This window comes from Hypanus sabinus, chromosome 4, assembly GCF_030144855.1.
Source record: "Hypanus sabinus isolate sHypSab1 chromosome 4, sHypSab1.hap1, whole genome shotgun sequence".
In the NCBI taxonomy this organism is placed as follows: domain Eukaryota; kingdom Metazoa; phylum Chordata; class Chondrichthyes; order Myliobatiformes; family Dasyatidae; genus Hypanus; species Hypanus sabinus.
In genome coordinates this window covers 40,122,605-40,142,666 of record NC_082709.1, presented here as the reverse complement: position 1 = coordinate 40,142,666, position 20,062 = coordinate 40,122,605, and the positions used below count along the sequence as shown (strand labels likewise).

The 20,062-nt window shown below is 40.9% G+C and overlaps 1 protein-coding gene across 3 annotated transcripts in view; it reads right to left on the bottom strand.

The window, feature by feature from the left end:
* Positions 1 to 20,062, bottom strand: part of myo1b (myosin IB) — a 291,804-nt gene that overhangs the window by 37,597 nt on the left and 234,145 nt on the right. For all 3 annotated transcript variants that reach the window (XM_059966898.1, XM_059966897.1, XM_059966899.1), the window contains 6 exons: positions 16,141 to 16,203; positions 13,753 to 13,953; positions 9,623 to 9,849; positions 4,465 to 4,665; positions 2,141 to 2,234; positions 1,324 to 1,473 (listed from right to left, as the gene is read on the bottom strand). In XM_059966898.1, coding sequence (XP_059822881.1) covers positions 1,324 to 1,473; positions 2,141 to 2,234; positions 4,465 to 4,665; positions 9,623 to 9,849; positions 13,753 to 13,953; positions 16,141 to 16,203 — 936 coding nt within the window. The remainder of the gene's footprint in view (positions 1 to 1,323; positions 1,474 to 2,140; positions 2,235 to 4,464; positions 4,666 to 9,622; positions 9,850 to 13,752; positions 13,954 to 16,140; positions 16,204 to 20,062) is intronic.

Sequence of the window (20,062 nt, the reverse complement as noted above, 5' to 3'; positions counted from 1 at the left end):
ATGCTGCAAGGGAGATTTTAAAGAGCAAACACGAGGAAATCTGCAGATGCTGGAAATTCAAAGAACACACACAAATTGCTGGTGGAACACAGCAGGCCAGGCAGCATCTTTAGGGAGGAGCACTGTCGACGTTTCGGGCCGAGACCCTTCGTCAGGACTAACTGAAAGGAAAGATACTAACAGATTTGTAAGTAGGAGGGGGAGGGGGAAATGCAAAATGATAGGAGAAGACCGGAGGGAGTGGGATAAAGCTAAGAACTGGAAAGGTGATTGGCATTTCCCACACATCTGCCCTCACCCCATCCACCCGCCACCCCACTCAGGATAGGGTTCCCCTTGTCCTCACCTACCACCCCACCAGCCTCCAGGTTCAATGTATAATTCTCCGTAACTTCCGCCACCTCCAACAGGATCCCACTACCAAGCACATCTTTCCCTCCCCCTCTTTGTTTTCCGCAGGGATCACTCCCTACGTGACTCCCTTGTCCACTCGTCCCCCCCATCCCTTCCCACCGATCTCCCTCCTGGCACTTATCCTTGTAAACGGAACAAGTGCTACACCTGCTACACTTCCTCCCTTGCCACCATTCAGGGTCCTTCCAGGTGAGGCGACACTTCACCTGTGAGTCGGCTGGTGTGGTATACTGCGTCCGGTGCTCCCGGTGTGGCCTTTTATATGTTGGTGAGACCCGACGCAGACTGGGAGACCGTTTCGCTGAACACCTACGCTCAGTCCGCCAGAGAAAGCAGGATTTCCCAGATCTCCCACACATTTTAATTACACGTCCCACTCCTATTCTGATATGTCTATCCTTGGCCTCCTCTACTGTCAAGATGAAGCCACACTCAGGTTGGAGGAACAACACCTTATATACCGGCTGGGTAGCCTCCAACCTGATGGCATGAACATTGACTTCTCTAACTTCCGTTAATGCCTCTCCTCCCCTTCTTACCCCATCCCTGACCATCACTCTGCCTGTTCTCCATCTCCCTCTGGTGCTCCCCTCCCTCTTTCTTTCTCCCTAGGCCTCCCGTCCCAAGATCTTTTCCCTTCTCTAGCTCTGCATCACTATTGCCAATCACCTTTCTAGCTCTTAGCTTCATCCCTCCCCTCCGGTTTTCTCCTATCTTTTCGCATTTTCCCTTCCCCCCTCTACTTTCAAATCTCTTAGTATCTTTCCTTTCAGTTAGTCCTGACAAAGGGTCTTGGCCCGAAATGTCGACAGTGCTTCTCCCTATAGATGCTGCCTGGTCTGCTGTGTTCCACCAGCATTTTGTGTGTGTTGTCTGCATAGGAGATTCTTAGTTAAAAAAAACACTTACAAAATATCTCTTGGACCAAGCTGAAATAATTATCTGGCTCTTTTTCATCAACAAGAAGTGAGTACGGCACTTCCAACCACGGTAGATCTTTTGAATAAGTGTGGCCAAGTCTTCGAGACGACTCTTCCTCTGATCTTCCAGCTTAAACAGCTGCCGAAGCAAATGAAGCAATGGCATCATTAGGATCATAACAAAGGTCAGGGGCCATGTAACTTTCTAATCTTATGAGATTATACCTATGAGATTACAGCTCTGAAAATTCAGTTCAAATTAGGTTGACCAATAGAGAAGTTAGAAGAATAACCTTTCATTAAAAAAGGTTGTTAAGATACAAATGCACTACTATGAATGGTGACAGATGTAGAATACAGAAGAACATTCAAAGGAGCCAAGAAGAGTTATATTTTTAAAAAGAACATGTTTTTAGAAAGGGTGCTTTCAGAGAGCCAGTGATGTAATAGGCTAGGTGACCACTGTTCACATAGTTTAATCATTCCTTTTTTTGTGGACCTTAGCTGGCTCCATGCTCCCCTCTGCCAAATCAGTTTATCCACTGTGTTATTAACCTGATATACAAATCAGTTACCGCATGAGAGTACCTCTGACCTAAGAAGCCATACAGCCAAATATTGCTGTTTGAACAAATGCTTCTTAAAACAAAAACAAACAGAAGCAATAAGCATGCTCTCAAGTTCATTACTGCAAAAGTTGCACTAGCTCAGTTTAAAGTGGTGGATTAATGTTAATAACTGCTACTGATACATAAATCTATTGAAACCTGAGATAACATTTAAAACTGCTACGGGGAATGACCTACCGTTCTTGGGTTTCGAATGAAGATCTTTGATCTACCATATGAAAACTCTTCAGGAGGGATTTGAAGTTCAGTCAGCAGCACTTCAACACCATCCCTTTAAATAAACAAATATAATTAGAAGTTCTAGTTAATATGCTACAGTTATGTTACAATGAAGCCTATCTTTTTTTAGCTTATTCAGCAGAAATCAAACTAGATTATTTCTCACAACTTTTACAGAAATAAAATAAAAATTTGCAAAATAAAAATAAAGGAGTTTACATTTTCAGAAAGCTGGGGCTACCATATGCGTTGTTGTTCCTTTTCACGCCTTGTGGCACTTATTTTTTGTCATTTCCTTAGCGTCTGTTGTTCTTTTCTTGTGAGGCCAAGTCACCAGCTCACCACAAAACCCAGCACAGAAAACATGCAAGAGGCCAACTGGATTTGAACCTGTGATCATTCGCCTCAAAGTCTAGTGTTGATGTCACAACACCACTGGCCAACTAATATGCAGAGTGCTATTAATGTTAGTCTTGCAGCCAATCAACTCATTTAAGTCTTCAGAGTCCTCCATTTTGCCAATGGGGTAATATTTAATTTATGTTAAAAATTGAGGAAACGTTCATTTAATTAAGGCTCATCAGCTTTACCTATCAAATCACAGAGTTGTATGAAGCACAAAGTTTGCTCATGGATTTGACCTGCATCGGTTGATCTTAACTGGTATGGCAGTAGAATGGATTTGAACTCATTGGTTCCCATTCCAGATAGAGCTCTTAAAGATAGCGAAGTCAAGGGCTATGGGGAGAAGGCAGGAACGGGGTACTGACTGTGGATGATCAGCCATGATCACATTGAATGGCAGTGCTGGCTCAAAGGGCTGAACGGCCTACTCCTGCACCTATTGTGTCTTGCATGCAGAGAAAGCATACAGAGGCAGGTTGGCCCCATTGTAGTCTGCTTGAACAGTTGATACCAGAAAGCTTGAACCAGGCTTTCTACATGCATAATTGCAATTTAGGATGAAGTGATGGAAGGTGAGGTCTTTACACTTAGTGGCCATTTTGGTAGGTACACCGGTACATCTGGCAAACATGAGGCAGCAACTCCATGCATAAAAGCATGCAGATATGGTCAAGAGATCCACTAGTTGTTCAGGCCCAAGATCAGAATGGAGAAAAAATGTGATCTAAGTGATTTTGACCATGTCGATGCCAGACAGGGTGGTTTGAGTATCTCAGAAACAGCTGATCTTCTGGGATTTTCACGCACAACATTCTCTAGAGTTTATAGAGAATGGTGTGAAAGACAAAAAAAAAAAATCCTGTGAGTGGCAGATCTACAGGCAAAAATGCCTTGTTAATGAGAGGTCAAAAGAGAATGGCCAGACTGGTTCAAGCTGACAAGAAGACAACAGTAACTCAAATGTCCACACATTACAGCAGTGATGTGCAGAAGAGAATCTCTGAATACATAACATATTGAACCTTTAATGTTAGGGCTACAGCAGTAGAAGATTATGGTCATACAAAGGAGGTGCCGAATAACTGGCCACTGAGAGTATAAATTAAGAGTAGGAAAATTCAACAATATTCTGATTTACCATGCAACCTAGATTGCTGAAACACATTATTACCATCATTATCATTATAATCATTATCTGCCCTGTCCCCTATTACCCAGGCCATGCCCTCCCACCTCAGCTGTAGTGCCCTCTCTCCCACCTCGACAGTAGTCTCCATTCTCCCACTGGCTATAGTCTTCATTTTTCCACCTTGAATTTAGTCTCCATTCTCCCAATTTGGCTGTCGAGCCCACTTTCCAATTTACCTGTCAAATGCTTAATGATAATCCAATGAACCATCTGTTTCATTTATTCATTTTTTGAAATGTGGGCGGCACCGACCATCTATAATTGCTGTTATTGGCATTATTGACAATTAATTGTCATGGAAACCAGCCCATCCTTAATTGTCCTTAATGAAATATGACAACTGAACCTGTAATTTTCTAACAACATACACACAAAATGCTGGTGGAACACAGCAGGCCAGGCAGCATCTATAGGAAGAAGCACTGTCGATGTTTCGGGCCGAGACCCTTCGTTCCACCAGCATTCCGTGTGTGTTGTTTGAATTTCCAGCATCTGCAGATTTCCTCATGTTTGTTCTGTAATTTTCTAACTTTACTGAGTGGTTCAGCTGTTCACTGCTACTGAGTGAGTTTGATGTACCTAAATATTTTAAATCAATAACCATTCAAAAGCAATTGTAAAACTAAATCATAAAAATATTTTTCCAGAGCTCTCATTGGTGCAGTAAAGACAAGAAGGATTTGAATACCTTGCACCTTGCCTCCAGTGGGGCCAGGTCTGTGAACACAACATCTTATACCTCTCCAGGCAGTGTTCATAAAGCTGCTTGAAAGCATAGCCAGCTCTTCGCACATATACATTCTCCATCAAGCCCAGATATCTGATCTGGTGGCACACCAGAGCGTCCGTGAATATAAGTGGAGCCTTCCGATCATTTGGTTTGATGCATCTAAAAAGCAAAGTGCACTCAATTGAATCACATTTTTGTATATCTCACTTTAGCCTTCACCCAATCATAACACACTCTGTCTTGAAGGACACATAAACTGATTTTTTTTGAATCCCCTTAACATAACTTAGCACATTTGTCATGAAGGACAGATTACCTGATTTATAACCAGTCTCCTTGGACAATGGTGGGAAAATGGAAGCTGTGCATTAGAAATTAGTAGAATTGTACTCATAAATGTATCTCAGGATTCTTTTACCTGCTTTATCCAGGCAACGTGTTGCAAAAAATATACACATTCACTGTACAATCCTGAATAATCAGAGTACACCAGCATCAGTGATCAGACCTGATGGCTTCTCGATACATAGGATGGACCAATCTATTAATCTAGAAAATGCAAAAGGTGGAGGTGTATCTTTCATGATAAACTCTCTGTGGTGCTCTGATGTGGTGGTTTTGTCATACTCATGTTCCACGGAACTTGAAAATCTAATGATCAAATGTCAACCATTCTATTTGCCAAAAGAGTTCTCCTCTGTGATCCTGTCCACAGTTTACATACCACCAGTGGCTGACTGTAATCAGGCACTTGAGACACTGCATGATGTCATCACCAAACAAGAAATTGTCCACACTGGGGATTTCATAGTTGGATTTCAATCAGGCTTGTTTGATGAAATCCCTGCTCAATTACTATCAGCATAAAACCTCTAACACCAGAGGTCCCAATAGACTAGACCACTGTTATATCAAGATAAGGAAGGTCTACTGTTCCATGTCCAGACTGTATTTTGGCAAATTGGATCACTTGGCTGTCCTTCTCCAACCTGCATACAGACAGAGGTTACAAAGCAAAGCTCCCGAGATAAGGACAACAAAGATGTGGTCACAGAAGTCAAAGGAGTGACTACAGGATTGCTTCGAGTTGGTGAACTGGGCTGTGTTCAAGTTCTCATCTGTGGATCTGTAAGGATACACCATAATGTATAACAAATATTTGTAGATGAATGTGCCCCACAAAATTATTCAGTCTTCCCCAGCCAGAAGCCCTGGGTGAACCATGAGAACTACAATCTGCTGAGAGCCAGCTCAGAGGCATTCAAGTCTGGTGACCAAGAAAGTTACAAGAATTCCATGTACAATCTCCAGAAAGCCATCTCTGGACAATACTTGAATATATGAAGGATACTCAACTGCTGTGGCAGGGCCTGAACATTATGAACTCTTCCAAAGTGAAATCAAGTGACATACATACATAACAACAGGGCTTCACTTCCAGATGAGCTTAGTACCTCCAATGCTTGCTTTGACTACCAAAACATGGAGGAACCATCACAAACTCCCACAGCCCCCAATGATCCTGTGATTTCAGTCTCTGAAGCTGACATGACAGCTTTCTTCAGGAGGGTGAACCCATGGAAAGCAGAGCGTCCAGATGGGTTATCTGTCCAAGTACTAAAGACTTGAGCTGCTCCTCTATCTGGAGTGTTCATTGAGATCTTTAACCTCTTGCTTCTGCAGTCTGAGGTATCTATCTGTTTAAAGCAGACTGCAATTATACTGGTGCCAAGAAGAACATGGTAACCTGTGTTATGAAGGTACCACAGCTCTGAGGGGCCGAAGGAGCGGGAGCAGCCCCCTCCTTCTGGAGAATCGCAAGTTCGCTATTAATTCGGGTCTCGGAAGTGAGAGACAATGCAACGGTTCTGGACATTGTTCTTAAAGGCACCTGTGTCACGTGCATGTCCCTGCTACGTGACAGCTACCATGGACATGGACACCCTCGGGCAATGTGGGGGTGGAGATTGCCTCACCTTACTGTGATGGACATCTACAACTCTGCAAGTAAAGATAAAAGCGGACTGCAGGAGGCAGTACCCTAGTGACGCATCAGAAGAACTCGCTCGCTCAACGCTCCCGTGAGAGCTGGAAGCCACTCAATGCCACGTGTGCTCCTAACTCCTTTGGTCTAGGGAGCAGGTGGCTGATAATAACGAGAAGGACTTGGAACTAACAACGGGGAAAACAACGCTCCCCTGATTTAACGGAGTGGCTTCATAAAGACCCGGGCAAGTTTTCTTTTCGTTTTCACCGATCCCTCTAAAACACGTGAAACCCAACGATTCCTCAAAAGGCTAGTCTGCAGACTTCTGAATGACTTTTTATATTTCCAATGGACAAAAAATATTATCCCCTAGACAACAGCCGAGATTATTTCTTAATGATGATTATAACTATACACGCGCTGCAGATTGAGTATTAGTGACGTGCATTATCTGAATGTTTGTATTAACCTTACTTTTGTGCCCCTTTATAAATAAAAACGTTTGAAAATAGTGACATCAGACTTCAATGGACCTCTCTATCTTTGCTGGTAAGTTATCCAGTTACGGGATACGTAACACCTGCCTCAATGTCTATCATCCAGTAGCACTTACAACCACAGTGACGAAGAGTTTTGAGGGGTTGATGATAAAACATATCAAATCCTGCCTGAGGAGCCACTTGGAACTACTTCAGTTTAACTTCCAGCACATCAGGTCCACATCATATGCCATTTCATTGGCTCTTCACTCAACCCTGGAACATCTGGACAGCAAACTTGCATACATCAGGATGCTCATTATCGACCACAACTCAGCATTCAATACTATCATCCCCGCAAAACTAATAAATAAACATTCAGACCTTGGCCTCAATGCCTCCTTGTGCAAACTGATCCTCAACTTCCTCACTTGCAGACCCCAGTCAGTTTGGATTGGCAACTACATCTCTTCCACAATCTCCATTAGCCCAGATGCACCACAAGGCTATGTGCTAAACTCCCTGTTCTATTCACTTTACACTTATGACTGAATGACAGCTCCAATGCCATATATAAATTTTCTGATGACACCACTGTCATAGGCTGAATCAAAGGTGATGACATATCAGCATATAGGAGGGAGAGTGAAGATCAGGCTGAGTGGTGCCACAACAACCTCTCACTCAAAGTTAGCAAAACCAAGGAACTGATTATTGACTTCAGGAGGATGAAACAAGCGGTCCAAGAGCCAGTCCTCATCGAGGATCAGAGGTGGAGAGGGTCAGCAACTTTAGATTTCTCAGGTGTTACTATTTCAGAGGACTTGACCTGGCCTCAGCATGTAAGTGAAATTATGAAGAAAGCATGGCAGTGCCTTAGAAGTTTGCAAAGATATGGCATGACATCTAAAACTCTGACAAATGTCTACTGAGTATATTGACTGGCTGCATCACAGCCTGGTATGGAAATACCAATGCCCTTGAACAGAAAATCCTGCAAAAAGTAGTGGATATGGCCCAGTCAATCACGTAAAGCCCTCCCCATCATTAAGGATATCTACATAGAGCGTTGCCACAAGAAAGCAGCATGCATCATCAAGGACTCCCACCACCCAGGTCAGGCTCTCTTCTCACTGCTGCCATCAGGATGAAGGTACAGGAACCTCAGGGCTCACAACACCAGGTTCAGGAATAGTTATTACCCTCTCAACCATCAGGCTCTTGAACCAGAGAGGATAACTTCACTCAACATTACTTACCCCATCATGGATGTTCCAACAGCCTATGGACTCACATTCAATGACTTATCATCTCAGGTGTTTGATATTTATTGCTTGCTTGCTTATTTATTTATTTAATTATGCAATTTTAGTACAATTTGCTGTCTTTTACACACTGGTTGTCCACCCTGTAGGTGTGGTCTTTCATTGATTATATTGTGGATATTAGATTTATTGAGCAAGAAAACAAATCTCCATAGGTTGGAGAGGAACACCTTGATTTCTGTGTGGGTAGCCTCCAACCTGATGGCGTGCACATCGATTTATCAAACTTCCATTATTTGTCCCCCATTCTCCTTCACCATTCCCCATTCCCATTTCTCTCTCTCACCTTATCTACCTACCTGCCCATCACCTCCCTTTGGTGCTCCTACCCCTTCCCTTTCTTCCATGGCCTTCTGCCCTCTGCTATCAGATTGCCCCTTTAACTCTTTCACCAATCAACTTCCCAGCTACTTACTTCACCCCTCCTCCTCTTCTGGTTTCACCTATCACCTACTACCATGTACTTCTTCCTCTCCTACCCCCACCTTCTTACTCTGACTTTTAATCTCTTTTTTCACAGTCCTGATGAGGGTCTAGGACTGAAATGTCAATTGTTTATCCTTTTCCATAGACACTGCCTGGCCTGCTGAGTTCCACCAGCATTTTGTGTGTACTACTTTGATTTCTAGCATCTACAGATGTTCTCTTGTTTGTGAAATGGATCTCAGGGTTGTACATGGTGACATAAACTGTAGGTACTTCGATAATAAATTTACTTTGAACTTTGAGTAATTTGTTAAGGAATCTCCACAATCATACAACTCAAATCTTCCGAAATAGAAGCAGAGCCATTTAACTAATCCTTGTGGGAAAAAAAAGGAGCATTCAATTAATCAAATCATATTTTTAACGGAAGGCAGAAAGGCAGTAGTCCGAAAAATAGAAAACAAACAGTTCAGTTAACAAATGGAGTGAAAAGTTGGACTAACATTTCAAGTCTAATGCATTGTTATAAACCTCCAGCCAAAACGGAAACTGTTCGCCATGTCCCAATGCTCTGATGAAAATGCCATCTGAATGTTTCTATTCATAACAGCAGACATTTTAAAGAATTGCTGAATTATAAATGTTATTTTTTCCAGTGAGAATATAGTTACAAGACAGACAGTTTTTGACAAGTTTCTGTTGTGTTTTATGCTGTGCTCTAATGCATTTGATTTGTTACTCAGTTTGATATAAAGCAGGGAGATGTTGGATCCTGAGTTTCATATAAAAGTGTTTTGCAACATTTCATTTGATCCCCAGTGGTTAAATTCATTGTCAGCAATGAATTCATTTTCTATCTGGGTTGATAGAAAATAATTAAAAATTCAAACAAATCCTACCTGATATAATTGGGATTTTTGGTCAATAGATTTTTCATTAATGTTGTTACAGAAGCCCTGAACTGTGACCCAGCTGTAGGTGGTCTCTTCAAAGACATCTTAGCTGGGTCTCCCTCTGGGAAAAGGGATTTGACAAGTGCATGATTAGTCTTCCACATGGCTTGGGATAGGTCACGGTACAACAGGTCATTGTTTTTGTCAACAAATCCTTCCACATGGTACATCACCTTGAAGATGAAACAAAGATAGAAATGGTGAGATTAATTTTGTTGAAATATTCTTAAAACAATTCAACAGCAGCCTCTCAAGGATAAGCTGTACACTCACAATTCAGCTGGGGAGAGAAAGATTAAGGATAGACCCCAAACCTTTTTGTACAAGGGGAGGACGCATCAGAGATCTGGATGCCGGATAATGAGTTGCACAGAATCTGTTGTGTCCAAAAAGCATCACATCTTGGCAAATCTGCAGCTACTTTAAAGGGTATCCCACAAGTTGTCGCATACAGTGCTTGTTTGTTTGGCAACCGGCTCCAAACTATTTGAAGCTGTCCTGGAGGCTATAATGTGCAGCACAAGGTTTATGTATGTCACACATTGTGGTTTCCTCAAAGAGCCCTTGATGAGATATGACCTAGGATTTGAGCACCACCTAAAAACATGGCAAGCGCCCTTCGAGGTCCCTTGTACCTCAGATTCACTAATGCACCACAATGGTCAAATATGCATGGTGGCATTCAATGGCCTGCAACACCTGGAGCAGTTTTTTGAATTTCATCCCTGCATGTGCAACTGCTGGATCACAGAGGCCACTTATGCAGATGCAGGACTTCACATGTGAGGGTTGCTTCAGTGCACCAGCCTGAACATTCCTCAGTAAACAGGAAGCTACTTCAGTGCTTCAGCCCCAGTTAACTCCTTTACCTCCCCTTCCCCTTTCTCATGCAACCATGACCAAATGCATAATCACAGTCAACTGGTTCTCCATCGCTCACTCTGGGGAGAAAACGCCTTTATTAGCTTAAGGCTGATATTCTATGATACCTTGAGCCTCACACAGCATTGCATAACACTGTAGGCAAAACTCAAGATAAAAACATGCATTGGCTTGCCATAAAGTGTCAATGAAACATGTCTTGCCAGGCACTGAATAATGTTGAGGCCACCAGGCCTCAGTTCCATCCTAGCATGCAATGTCTGTAAAGGGCATTATTTCGCAGTGAGGGCAAAGCAGAAACATAGTCAGGAAATTGGTTGGAGAGTTTTCTCAGGAACCAGTAAAGTGAAATATATGCAATGAGGTAAAATAGATGTGCCCAACGAGCGAAGGATAATATGATTAACTGCTGTACAGAAACAAGAAGTTGCACATGACAGAACATAATTAAAGGGGCGAAAAATTTCTAAAGGGGAAGCATTGAATAAAGAGAGTAATTAGTAAAAACAAAATGTTACTTAGTAGAAGTCAGTCATGTATAAACCATCTGGGATACTTAAATTCCTCCAAACAACACCCAAGAAGGTGGCACAGAGACACAAGAGACTGCAAATGCTGCATTCTGAAGCAACAAACAGTGGCTCAAGCAGCATCTGTGGGAGGAGAGAAATCATCAACGACTCTTTTCCTCCTACAGATTCTGCTCAGCTCACTGAGTTCTTCAGCAGATTGTTTGTTGACCCAAAACTGTGCTGGAGGCAAGCTATAAATACCAACTCTTAAAAATATGTGACTACAATTGAGATCTGCGTGTGTAATTTCTCTTCAATATTAATTTAATAAAAACAAGGAAAGGAAATTCTGCCTTTCAAGACATGCTTAATTCAATTTCAGAAATAACCAATGATTTAAGGTAATATCTATTTATGTAATAGATAAATTGGATGGACTCAGTGAAACACACAAATAGTTAGGAACTACACAGTATTCTATAATCCAGAGAGAGTAATTAACTAAGAATATCTAATGAAACTGAGGACAGAAATACAGTGGATTCTGGTTAATTGAGACACATTGGGACCAGTACATTAAGTGGCTGCTCTAATTAGCTGAAGTTTCATGGGAGTAGTTTAAAAGGCAAACTACCATTTAACTGAGTAACAGTTTAGGTATTTAAATGAAATACTGAAAAAATAAGAACATTACCAAAACCTCTACAGTACCATATAACTGTATATTAGTTCCTAATAGTTAACAATGGAGGAATTCATCTGCCCCCATGTCCTTTTGATTGACAGTAATTAACAAAATCAATGCAACACCTAGTGCAGATAATGGACAATGTTCATACAATGCTTTAGACAATTCTATGCTCCAAATCTTCATTTTCAAGTCAAGTCAAGTCAAGTCACTTTTATTGTCATTTTGACCATATCTGCTGGTACAGTACATAGTAAAAATGAGACAACGTTTTTTAGGACCATGGTGTTACATGACACAGTACACAAAACTAGACTGAACTACGTAATAAAAAAACAACACAGAGAAAGCTACACTGGACTACAGACCTACACAGGACAGCATAAAGTGCACAAAAACAGTGCAGGTATTTACAATAAATAATAAACAGGACTGTAGGGCAAGGTGTCAGTCCAGGCTTCAGGTATTGAGCAGTCTGATAGCTTGGGGGAAGAAATTGTTACATAGTCTGGTCGTGAGAGCCTGAATGCTTCGGAGCCTTTGGCAAGAGGGAGAAGAGATTTTATGAGGGGTGCATGGGGTCCTTCATAATGCTGTTTCCTTTGCGGATGCAGCACGTAGTGTAAACGTCCGTGATGGCGGGAAGAGAGATCCCGATGATCTTCTCAGCTGACATCACTATCCGCTGCAGGGTCTTGCGATCCGAGATGGTGCAATTACCAAACCACCAAACCAGGCAGTGATGCAGCTGCTCAGGATGCTCTCAATACAACCCCTGTAGAATGTGATGAGGATGGGGGGGGGGGGAGATGGACTTTACTCAGCCTTCGCAAAAAGTAGAGACGCTGCTGGGCTTTCTTTGCTATGGAGCTGGTGTTGAGGGACCAGGTGCGATTCTCCATCAAATGAACACCAAGAAATTTGGTGCTCTTTACGATCTTTACCGAGGAGCCATCGATGTTCAGCAGGGAGTGGTTGCATCGTGCCCTCCTGAAGTCAACAACCACCTCTTTTGTTTTGTTCACATTAAGAGACAGGTTGTTGGCTCTGCACCAGTCTGTTAGCCGCTGCACCTCCTCTCTGTAAGCTGACTCGTCATTCTTGCTGATGAGACCCACCACAGTCATGTCATCGGCGAACTTGATGATATGGTTCGAGCTGTGTGTTGCAGCACAGTCGTGGATCAGCAGAGTGAACAGCAGTGGACTCAGCACGCAACCCTGGGGGGCCCCGTGCTCAGTGTGATGGTGTTGGAGATGCTGCTCCCGATCTGGACTGACTGAGGTCTCCCAGTCAGGAAGTCTAGGATCCAGTTGCAGAGGGAGGTGTTCAAGCCCAGTAGGCTCAGCTTTCCAATCAGTTTCTGAGGGATGATTGTGTTGAATGCTGAACTGAAGTCTATGAACAGCATCCAAACAAACGTATGTGGCTTTTTTGTCCAGGTGGGTTAGGGCCAGGTGGAGGTGGTGGCAATGGTGTCACTGTAACATTCAAGATGTTTGTTGATACCTTCGTAATTCCTAACTTGCTGAAGTAGTGAAATAGTTTCATTTTCACACCTGACAATTTCTGGAATCTTCAAGCCTGAATGCTTGAAACTGCAGTGAGCAAAACAGTTCTGAATTATTTCTTTGATTTTTTGAACCTAAACACATGCAAATGATGCTATGTAAAACTGATCGCTCTATGCATGGTGTAGTGTCTAATGGCCACACAAGTGCACAAGACTGATGCCATTTAGAAACGGTTCGACAACAGTCTCCTGCTGCAATTACGTGTCATATTGTCCCAACTAAACAAAGGGAATCTGGCTAATTTCTTGAATTCGTTTTTGTTTTTTAGGAGTTGTTCCAAATAAATGGCTGCCCTGATTAACCAACGGCTCAATTAACCAGAATCTGCTGTATTATCCTCTGTCTTTTTAGCTTCTTTTCTAATTAGGTTATGAACTTACAAAAAAAGGAAACTAAACTTATGAGCTTGGATTTCAGTACCTTGCCAGCATAATGCTGGATTCTGAAACAGTTGTGAGGCAAAGAGGTGTCATTGAGGAAGCGGGAGCTTTTGCTCATCCTGCTTTCAAAACGCTCATGTACAGCACAGACTTGATTAAGCTTCTCCAGGAAGGTCTCATCTGTCACAATCCCAGGGCGCAAGCATTCTTCATCAAGCATGGCTAGGATTCCATTTGTATTCTGAAAAATTGAGCATACAGGATTGAGACTTTACCATAGAGGCTTACAGCACAGAAAAGGCCCTTCATCCCAACTCTTCAATGCTAGCTGTGTTGCCCATTTGGCCCATAGCCCTCTAAAACTCTCCTATCCATGTATATATCCAGATGGCTTATAAATGTTGTTCACATCAACAATTATATATGGCTGCTCATTCCAAATATGCACCAATCTTTGGCTGAAGAATCTGCAGCTAATGTCCCTTTTAAAACTCCTACCTTTGATCTTAAACCTAGGTTGCTCTTACTTTTAGCAACCTCTCCCAGAGTAAAAAGACAATGTGCTTTCACCCAGACCACCTCCCTCATAATCTTATATATTTCAATCACGTCACCTCTCAATCTCCTTGTGACTCACATGCAGTATATGTATTTACATACATAGACTACTGCATATTTATAGACAAGCGCATGCATCTGTACTTGTGTGTAAATATATGTCTTTATTTGTGTAACATTCAATGTGTGTGTATATATATATATATGTTCATACTTGTGTTATGATTATTTACTTTATATCCATGTAGGTGGGGAAAGCAAAACATGATCTAGAATTTACCAAAGGGTAACTATTTTCTTGCGATATTCCAGAATATTTACTAAAAATTCTTATTTCCCTATTTGCAAAACAGATAAGCAGTTTTCATAACCTTTCTAAATGTGTCCACCAAATAACATTGTTTGAGCATTCTCTCAAAAACAACTCATCATTTTTTAATCTTAACTATTGGCATCATTTGTGCTCCAGATTGAGTTGCAATATTACTGCCATGAAGTCATTAAACCTTTTACTTCATTAAATAGAAATCCTGTAATTATCCAAAAAATATTGGCATAATAACTCAATGCTGTAAATCTGAGTTCAGTTTTGACCTCAGGTGTTTTCTGTGTGGACATTGCATTCTCCCTGTGACAGGGGTTTCTCTAGATTGGGGTTCCCAGTCTTTTTTTATGCCATGGACCAATACCATTAAGCAAGGGGTGCATGGATCCCAGGTTGGGAACCCCTGCTCCAGATGTTCTGATTTCCTCCCACATCACAAAGGTGTGCCAGTTGATAGGTTAAATGGCTACTTTTAATTGCTCCTTGTATGTAGGTGAGTGGTAAAATCTGAAGGGAGTTGACGAATGTGTGGTGAGAATAAAAATTGTAACTAAAGTAGGATTAGTGTAAATGGGTGCTTTATGATCAGCTTCAGTAATCAAAGTGCCTGTTTTGTGCTGTATCTCTCCATAATTCTTTTCAATGGAGACCTTTCTATGTGATTTTGCTTAATTTCTGAAACTAAGGCTAGAACGTGGTCAGATGTGAACTGTACACTCCAGAAGAGCTCCTGATTTTTATTACAAATGTAGCAGAAGAGAAGTAGAGATTGATTGCTGAGTGATGTTATTGTCACCTGGTGCAGTGACAAATTGGATCCTGATCATCCAATCGGTTGCTGGGAATTTGAACTGGGGAATCCAAAATGTAGACAGATTTTCAAAAGCATCCCATGTTTCTACATTATATACATTTTAATATGAAACAGTGATGAATGCAGAATTTCAGTTTCAGATTTGGGGATTGTGGCTTCAGGGAAATCAGTATCTATCTAGTCCTTCTTTGCAGATTAAGGATGCACCCATAACATTTTCCTGCAAAGACTGAGTAGAATTTATGTTTGCTTTGTTTTTTTCTTGTGGATGTTGCTTATCTGATGCTTTGTGCCTGTGATGCTGCTGAAAGTAAGCTTTTCATTGCACAGGTGCAAGCATGTATTTGTGCATACAACAATAAACTCGACTTTGACCTCTTACTGCCTATCTAACGAATATGAGCTCATGTTTGTGGATGCTTCTGCTGTTGCTTTAGGCAGTCCTCCATCCTTTGGATTAGAATGGCATTAAACATAGAGCAGAGAACCAAGCCACTTACTCTAAATCCTCTACATTTGTTTACTCTGCTCTTATTACTTCTTCCTTGCTTTACATCAATCCTCTGTTCCATTCCCCTTTGAATCAAGCCTCCTCTATTATGCATCAAGACGTCCCTCCATGTGATAATTTCCACATTCTCATTACTGCTGTGAAAAATTTACTGAGCTGAAGCTACTGGATTAAAAGTTACCAGCCAATTCTCAAACCAAACTGGAAAAACTCTACTTACGTTTTCAATCAGCTCACAAATGATGGCATTGTTGAAGTACTCTATATGAGTCCATTCAATTCCCTGTGAAAAATATGAACAGTTAAAATTTATTACCTCAGTTAAAAAGGTCTACTTCCAATAATCTTTAAAAATTGTCCAACGACTGTGTCTGTTTACATCTTTCTTCCAGTTGGGAATAATTTTTTCCTAATACATAAGGGCTTTCTAAATGGGAAACATAGCAAAGCTCCTAGAACTAGAAATCTCCACACATAAAGAACATTTTATTTGAAATGGTTCCAATTCTGCTCCCATTCCATTCCACAATCCAAGTCAATTTCCCATGCGGTTCATGGGAAACCATCCAGGAGCAAACTCCACAGCACAAGGTCACTTCAGTCACTTTGATGCATGCTGCCTTTTTTTTCAAGACAAGCTGTTTCTTGAACAATGCCTTCCTAAATAAATCTGAAAATTTCCTAAACACCAGCTGACATAGATAGATGCTGTTTCAGGTGAAAGATCTGTAATCTGTTTTTGTAAATAATTTCTATGTGAACATTAACACTAAATTCAGAGTGGCACGAATCAAGAGTGTAATGTTTGCTGTAAATGTAGCAACTTCTGTATACTACTTACAGATTTTATTTAAAAAAAACAGAAAAAGGACTAAAGAAAACAATTGTTTGAACAGAGGGGGGAAAAGACACTGTAAAAATTACAGGAAGCACAGCAGACATGACAAGGTCCTACTTAGGAACAAAAACAGAGTACAAGTACCTGGAAGGAGTCTTTGCACAGCCATAAGTAAGGCATCAATAGCAGCAAGCAAGAAAAGGGTTCAAAGGGGCTACAGCACAGAAAAAGAACACAGATTTAAAAGACATAGTAGCATGCAGTCAACAGCTTTGTGGGAAGTATTAGTTATTTATTACTCTCTGGGTCAACTTACCATTTATGTAGTCAAATCTATCTTCAAAAACATAAAGTCTAAGATATACATCAGAAAAGGCTCCATAATCTTGACAGCTGGAAAGCCTCACAGTAATATAACAAGGTGCATTTATGAACAGATGCTTATACTGGCTTATTTCATTAAAACAATACATAAAATGGAATGCTTTCAGTTAGTTACATATATTGAAATCTTTATCACAGCTCCAGGTGCACAGATCACTTTTAATAGTTTTTACATATGCAATGGATGTTGGTGACACATGGTTTCATATCCCATCTCTGCCAGTTTGCTTAGATCACAAGCATGCTTACTATCCTGTTGTAAATAGCCTCCTTTTTATCCCACCACTCTAGTTCAATCAACTTCTTCTGGTGTGCACCACGGTGACAGTTTTTACTGCCAGAAATGAAAGAAGAGAGGAATTTTCTCTTGCTGAGCAGCCATTTACGTCCAGCTCCTCACCTTTTTCTTAATTTTTGACCAGCCCCCTGTGTGTAGTTGCTTAATATACTGTAGCCAGGTATAGACTGTGAAACTGAATGAGCCAGGCATGTGGAATGATCATCAAGGGATTGTTTAAATCTACTTTTTATTTGATGTTTCATTGCATTCTACCATTCAGAAAGCACTTACTCTCAAAAGTAATTCAGTTTCTTCAGATCACCTTATGCAACAGTTTTAGAACAGAAGTCATTGCCATAGTGAGTGTAATCAAAATAGATACATGTGGTCAGAAGGAAAATCCACTCTCCTGTAATCATCACTAGATTTCTTAAAGTTCATTATCTTTCAACAGCATCTGCAATGGCAATGGACATCTCATGTCTCAGCATTAAACCTTTGACAATTACAACGCACAAGCATGCAGTGTAAGCTATACAGTAGCCTCCTCCCAATAAGGTCAACAAAAAAAATAGGATGGAATTATTTAACTTTCACATTTAGAAAAACATCTGCATTTTGTCCATCTTTACTTCCTCAAGTTTTGTAAAGATTTAATCTTACACTCTTTTCTGTCTCACTACAATTCACCTCACATTCATGTATAATTCCCCATCAGTGTCTCCATACTCTGAGTTGGAATGCCTTCTGACCCCCTTATCCATATGCTCCAATCTGTCCAAAACTCTTTGGAGGTTATCTAACCCCACACTAACTTCCACCTATCCATTATCCCAGCCCTTGATTGACACCAACTCCCTAGCATGAAGCACTCAGTATAAACTCACCCTGTCCTTGCACTCATTGCACTTTACCCCATATGCTCCTCCAACACTTTATTACATTCCTGGAGCTCTCTTAATACCTTCCATCTTTATAGCATTTATTATCAGTAATTTCTTCATCAAAACCTCCCTAGTTTTACCTCTTTTCCTGAATTAATAGCCTCTTCATAGCACTTTTATTTAATCATGCTTTGAGTCAGTTTCTCCTTTCTTGGTTCACCACCTGTTTGCTTTCTTTCAGCCGGCACAGTAAATCTTTACATTGAAGACATTACGTAAGTGGAAGTTGCAGTTTTCTGCTCATGTTCTTTAGGAAGTGGAAATTCTGTTCAACCCTTTCCCTCCAACATTTCATCCCTCCTTTGACCATCTCTTTCTATTGCTGACCATTAAGCTTCTTTTGACTGTGAGAGGGGATAGAGACAGAGCAAAGCACAGATGGGCTGTTCCAACAGTATTCAGTTCCAATCTGTGGGGCTTATGCTCCTGACTTTCTTAGTAAGCAGTGACTAGCACATTTTCATGGTGACTAAACTCTCAGTACTTTCCCCAGAACAATCACCACTCCTGAAGAGATCATGGTAATTATTTAGTATTATTTCCCACCTTGACCATCACCACTCTGGGAGATGATCTTCAACCTGTCAAACATTTCCTTCAAGTACTTTCACAGGCTGAACAGGTAAAATTATTACACTTGCTTCAGATTTTCATCCCAAAAAATTTAAAACCCATCCCATCTCTACAGATATGTTAAATAATGCAAGAATTTACAGACAACACGAGTGAATCTGCAGATGCTGGAAATAAATGAAAACACAAAATGCTGGCAGAACTCAACAGGCCAGACAGCATCTATGGGAGGAGGTAGTGACGACGTTTCGGGCCGAAACCCTTCATCAGGAGGGTCTATGGGAGGAGGTAGTGACAACGTTTCGGGCCGAAACCCTTCATCAACCCTCCTGATGAAGGGTTTCGGCCCAAAGCATTGTCACTACCTCCTCCCATAGATGCTGTCTGACCTGCTGAGTTCTGCCAGCATTTTGTGTTTTTATCAAGAATTTATAGAATTCGATTTATGAAATAAGCTCCTCTCTAACATTTATTTCCCCTAAATATACCCCAGTTTTTTGTTGCAAAACTTACTAGTGCCCATTAATTGAACAATTTATTAAACAAAGCATATACTTTAAAAGAAAGATCAAGGCAGCTTCATGAGTAAAGAGTTGTCTAAGATGTCACTATTCAATAGAATAATGACAGAATCTTTTCTACTGCTGTAATTAAATCTGAGGGATGTGAGGTGTTCTGTAACAATTAAGGAAACAGAATGAAAGAAAATATTTAGCAGAATTAATATTTTAGTGCAAGTTACAAGAAATCTACAAGTGAAGATAAAATTAGTGACTAGTTTACATTTTGTTATTATTATTAAAAGTATTTTAGAATTGGACAACTGACAAAAGCACTAGATCCTTTTTTGTCAACTGAATTTGATTCTTTGGGGTACTTGCCACTATAGAATATTCCTAACCCTAGGTAATTTCTAAGGTGGGGACATGTTTGGCACAGCTTTGTGGGCCAAAGGGCCTGTATTGTGCTGCAGGTTTTCTACGTTTCTGTTCCATGGGGTATCTGACATTAGACAGTGAGTCACTAGTCCATTGTGCTCTCTAATTATTCCCATTTTCTCTACCCAAACCTCTACGGTATACCATCCTTCTTCCACAGTTTTATTTTATATGTCAGTATGAAT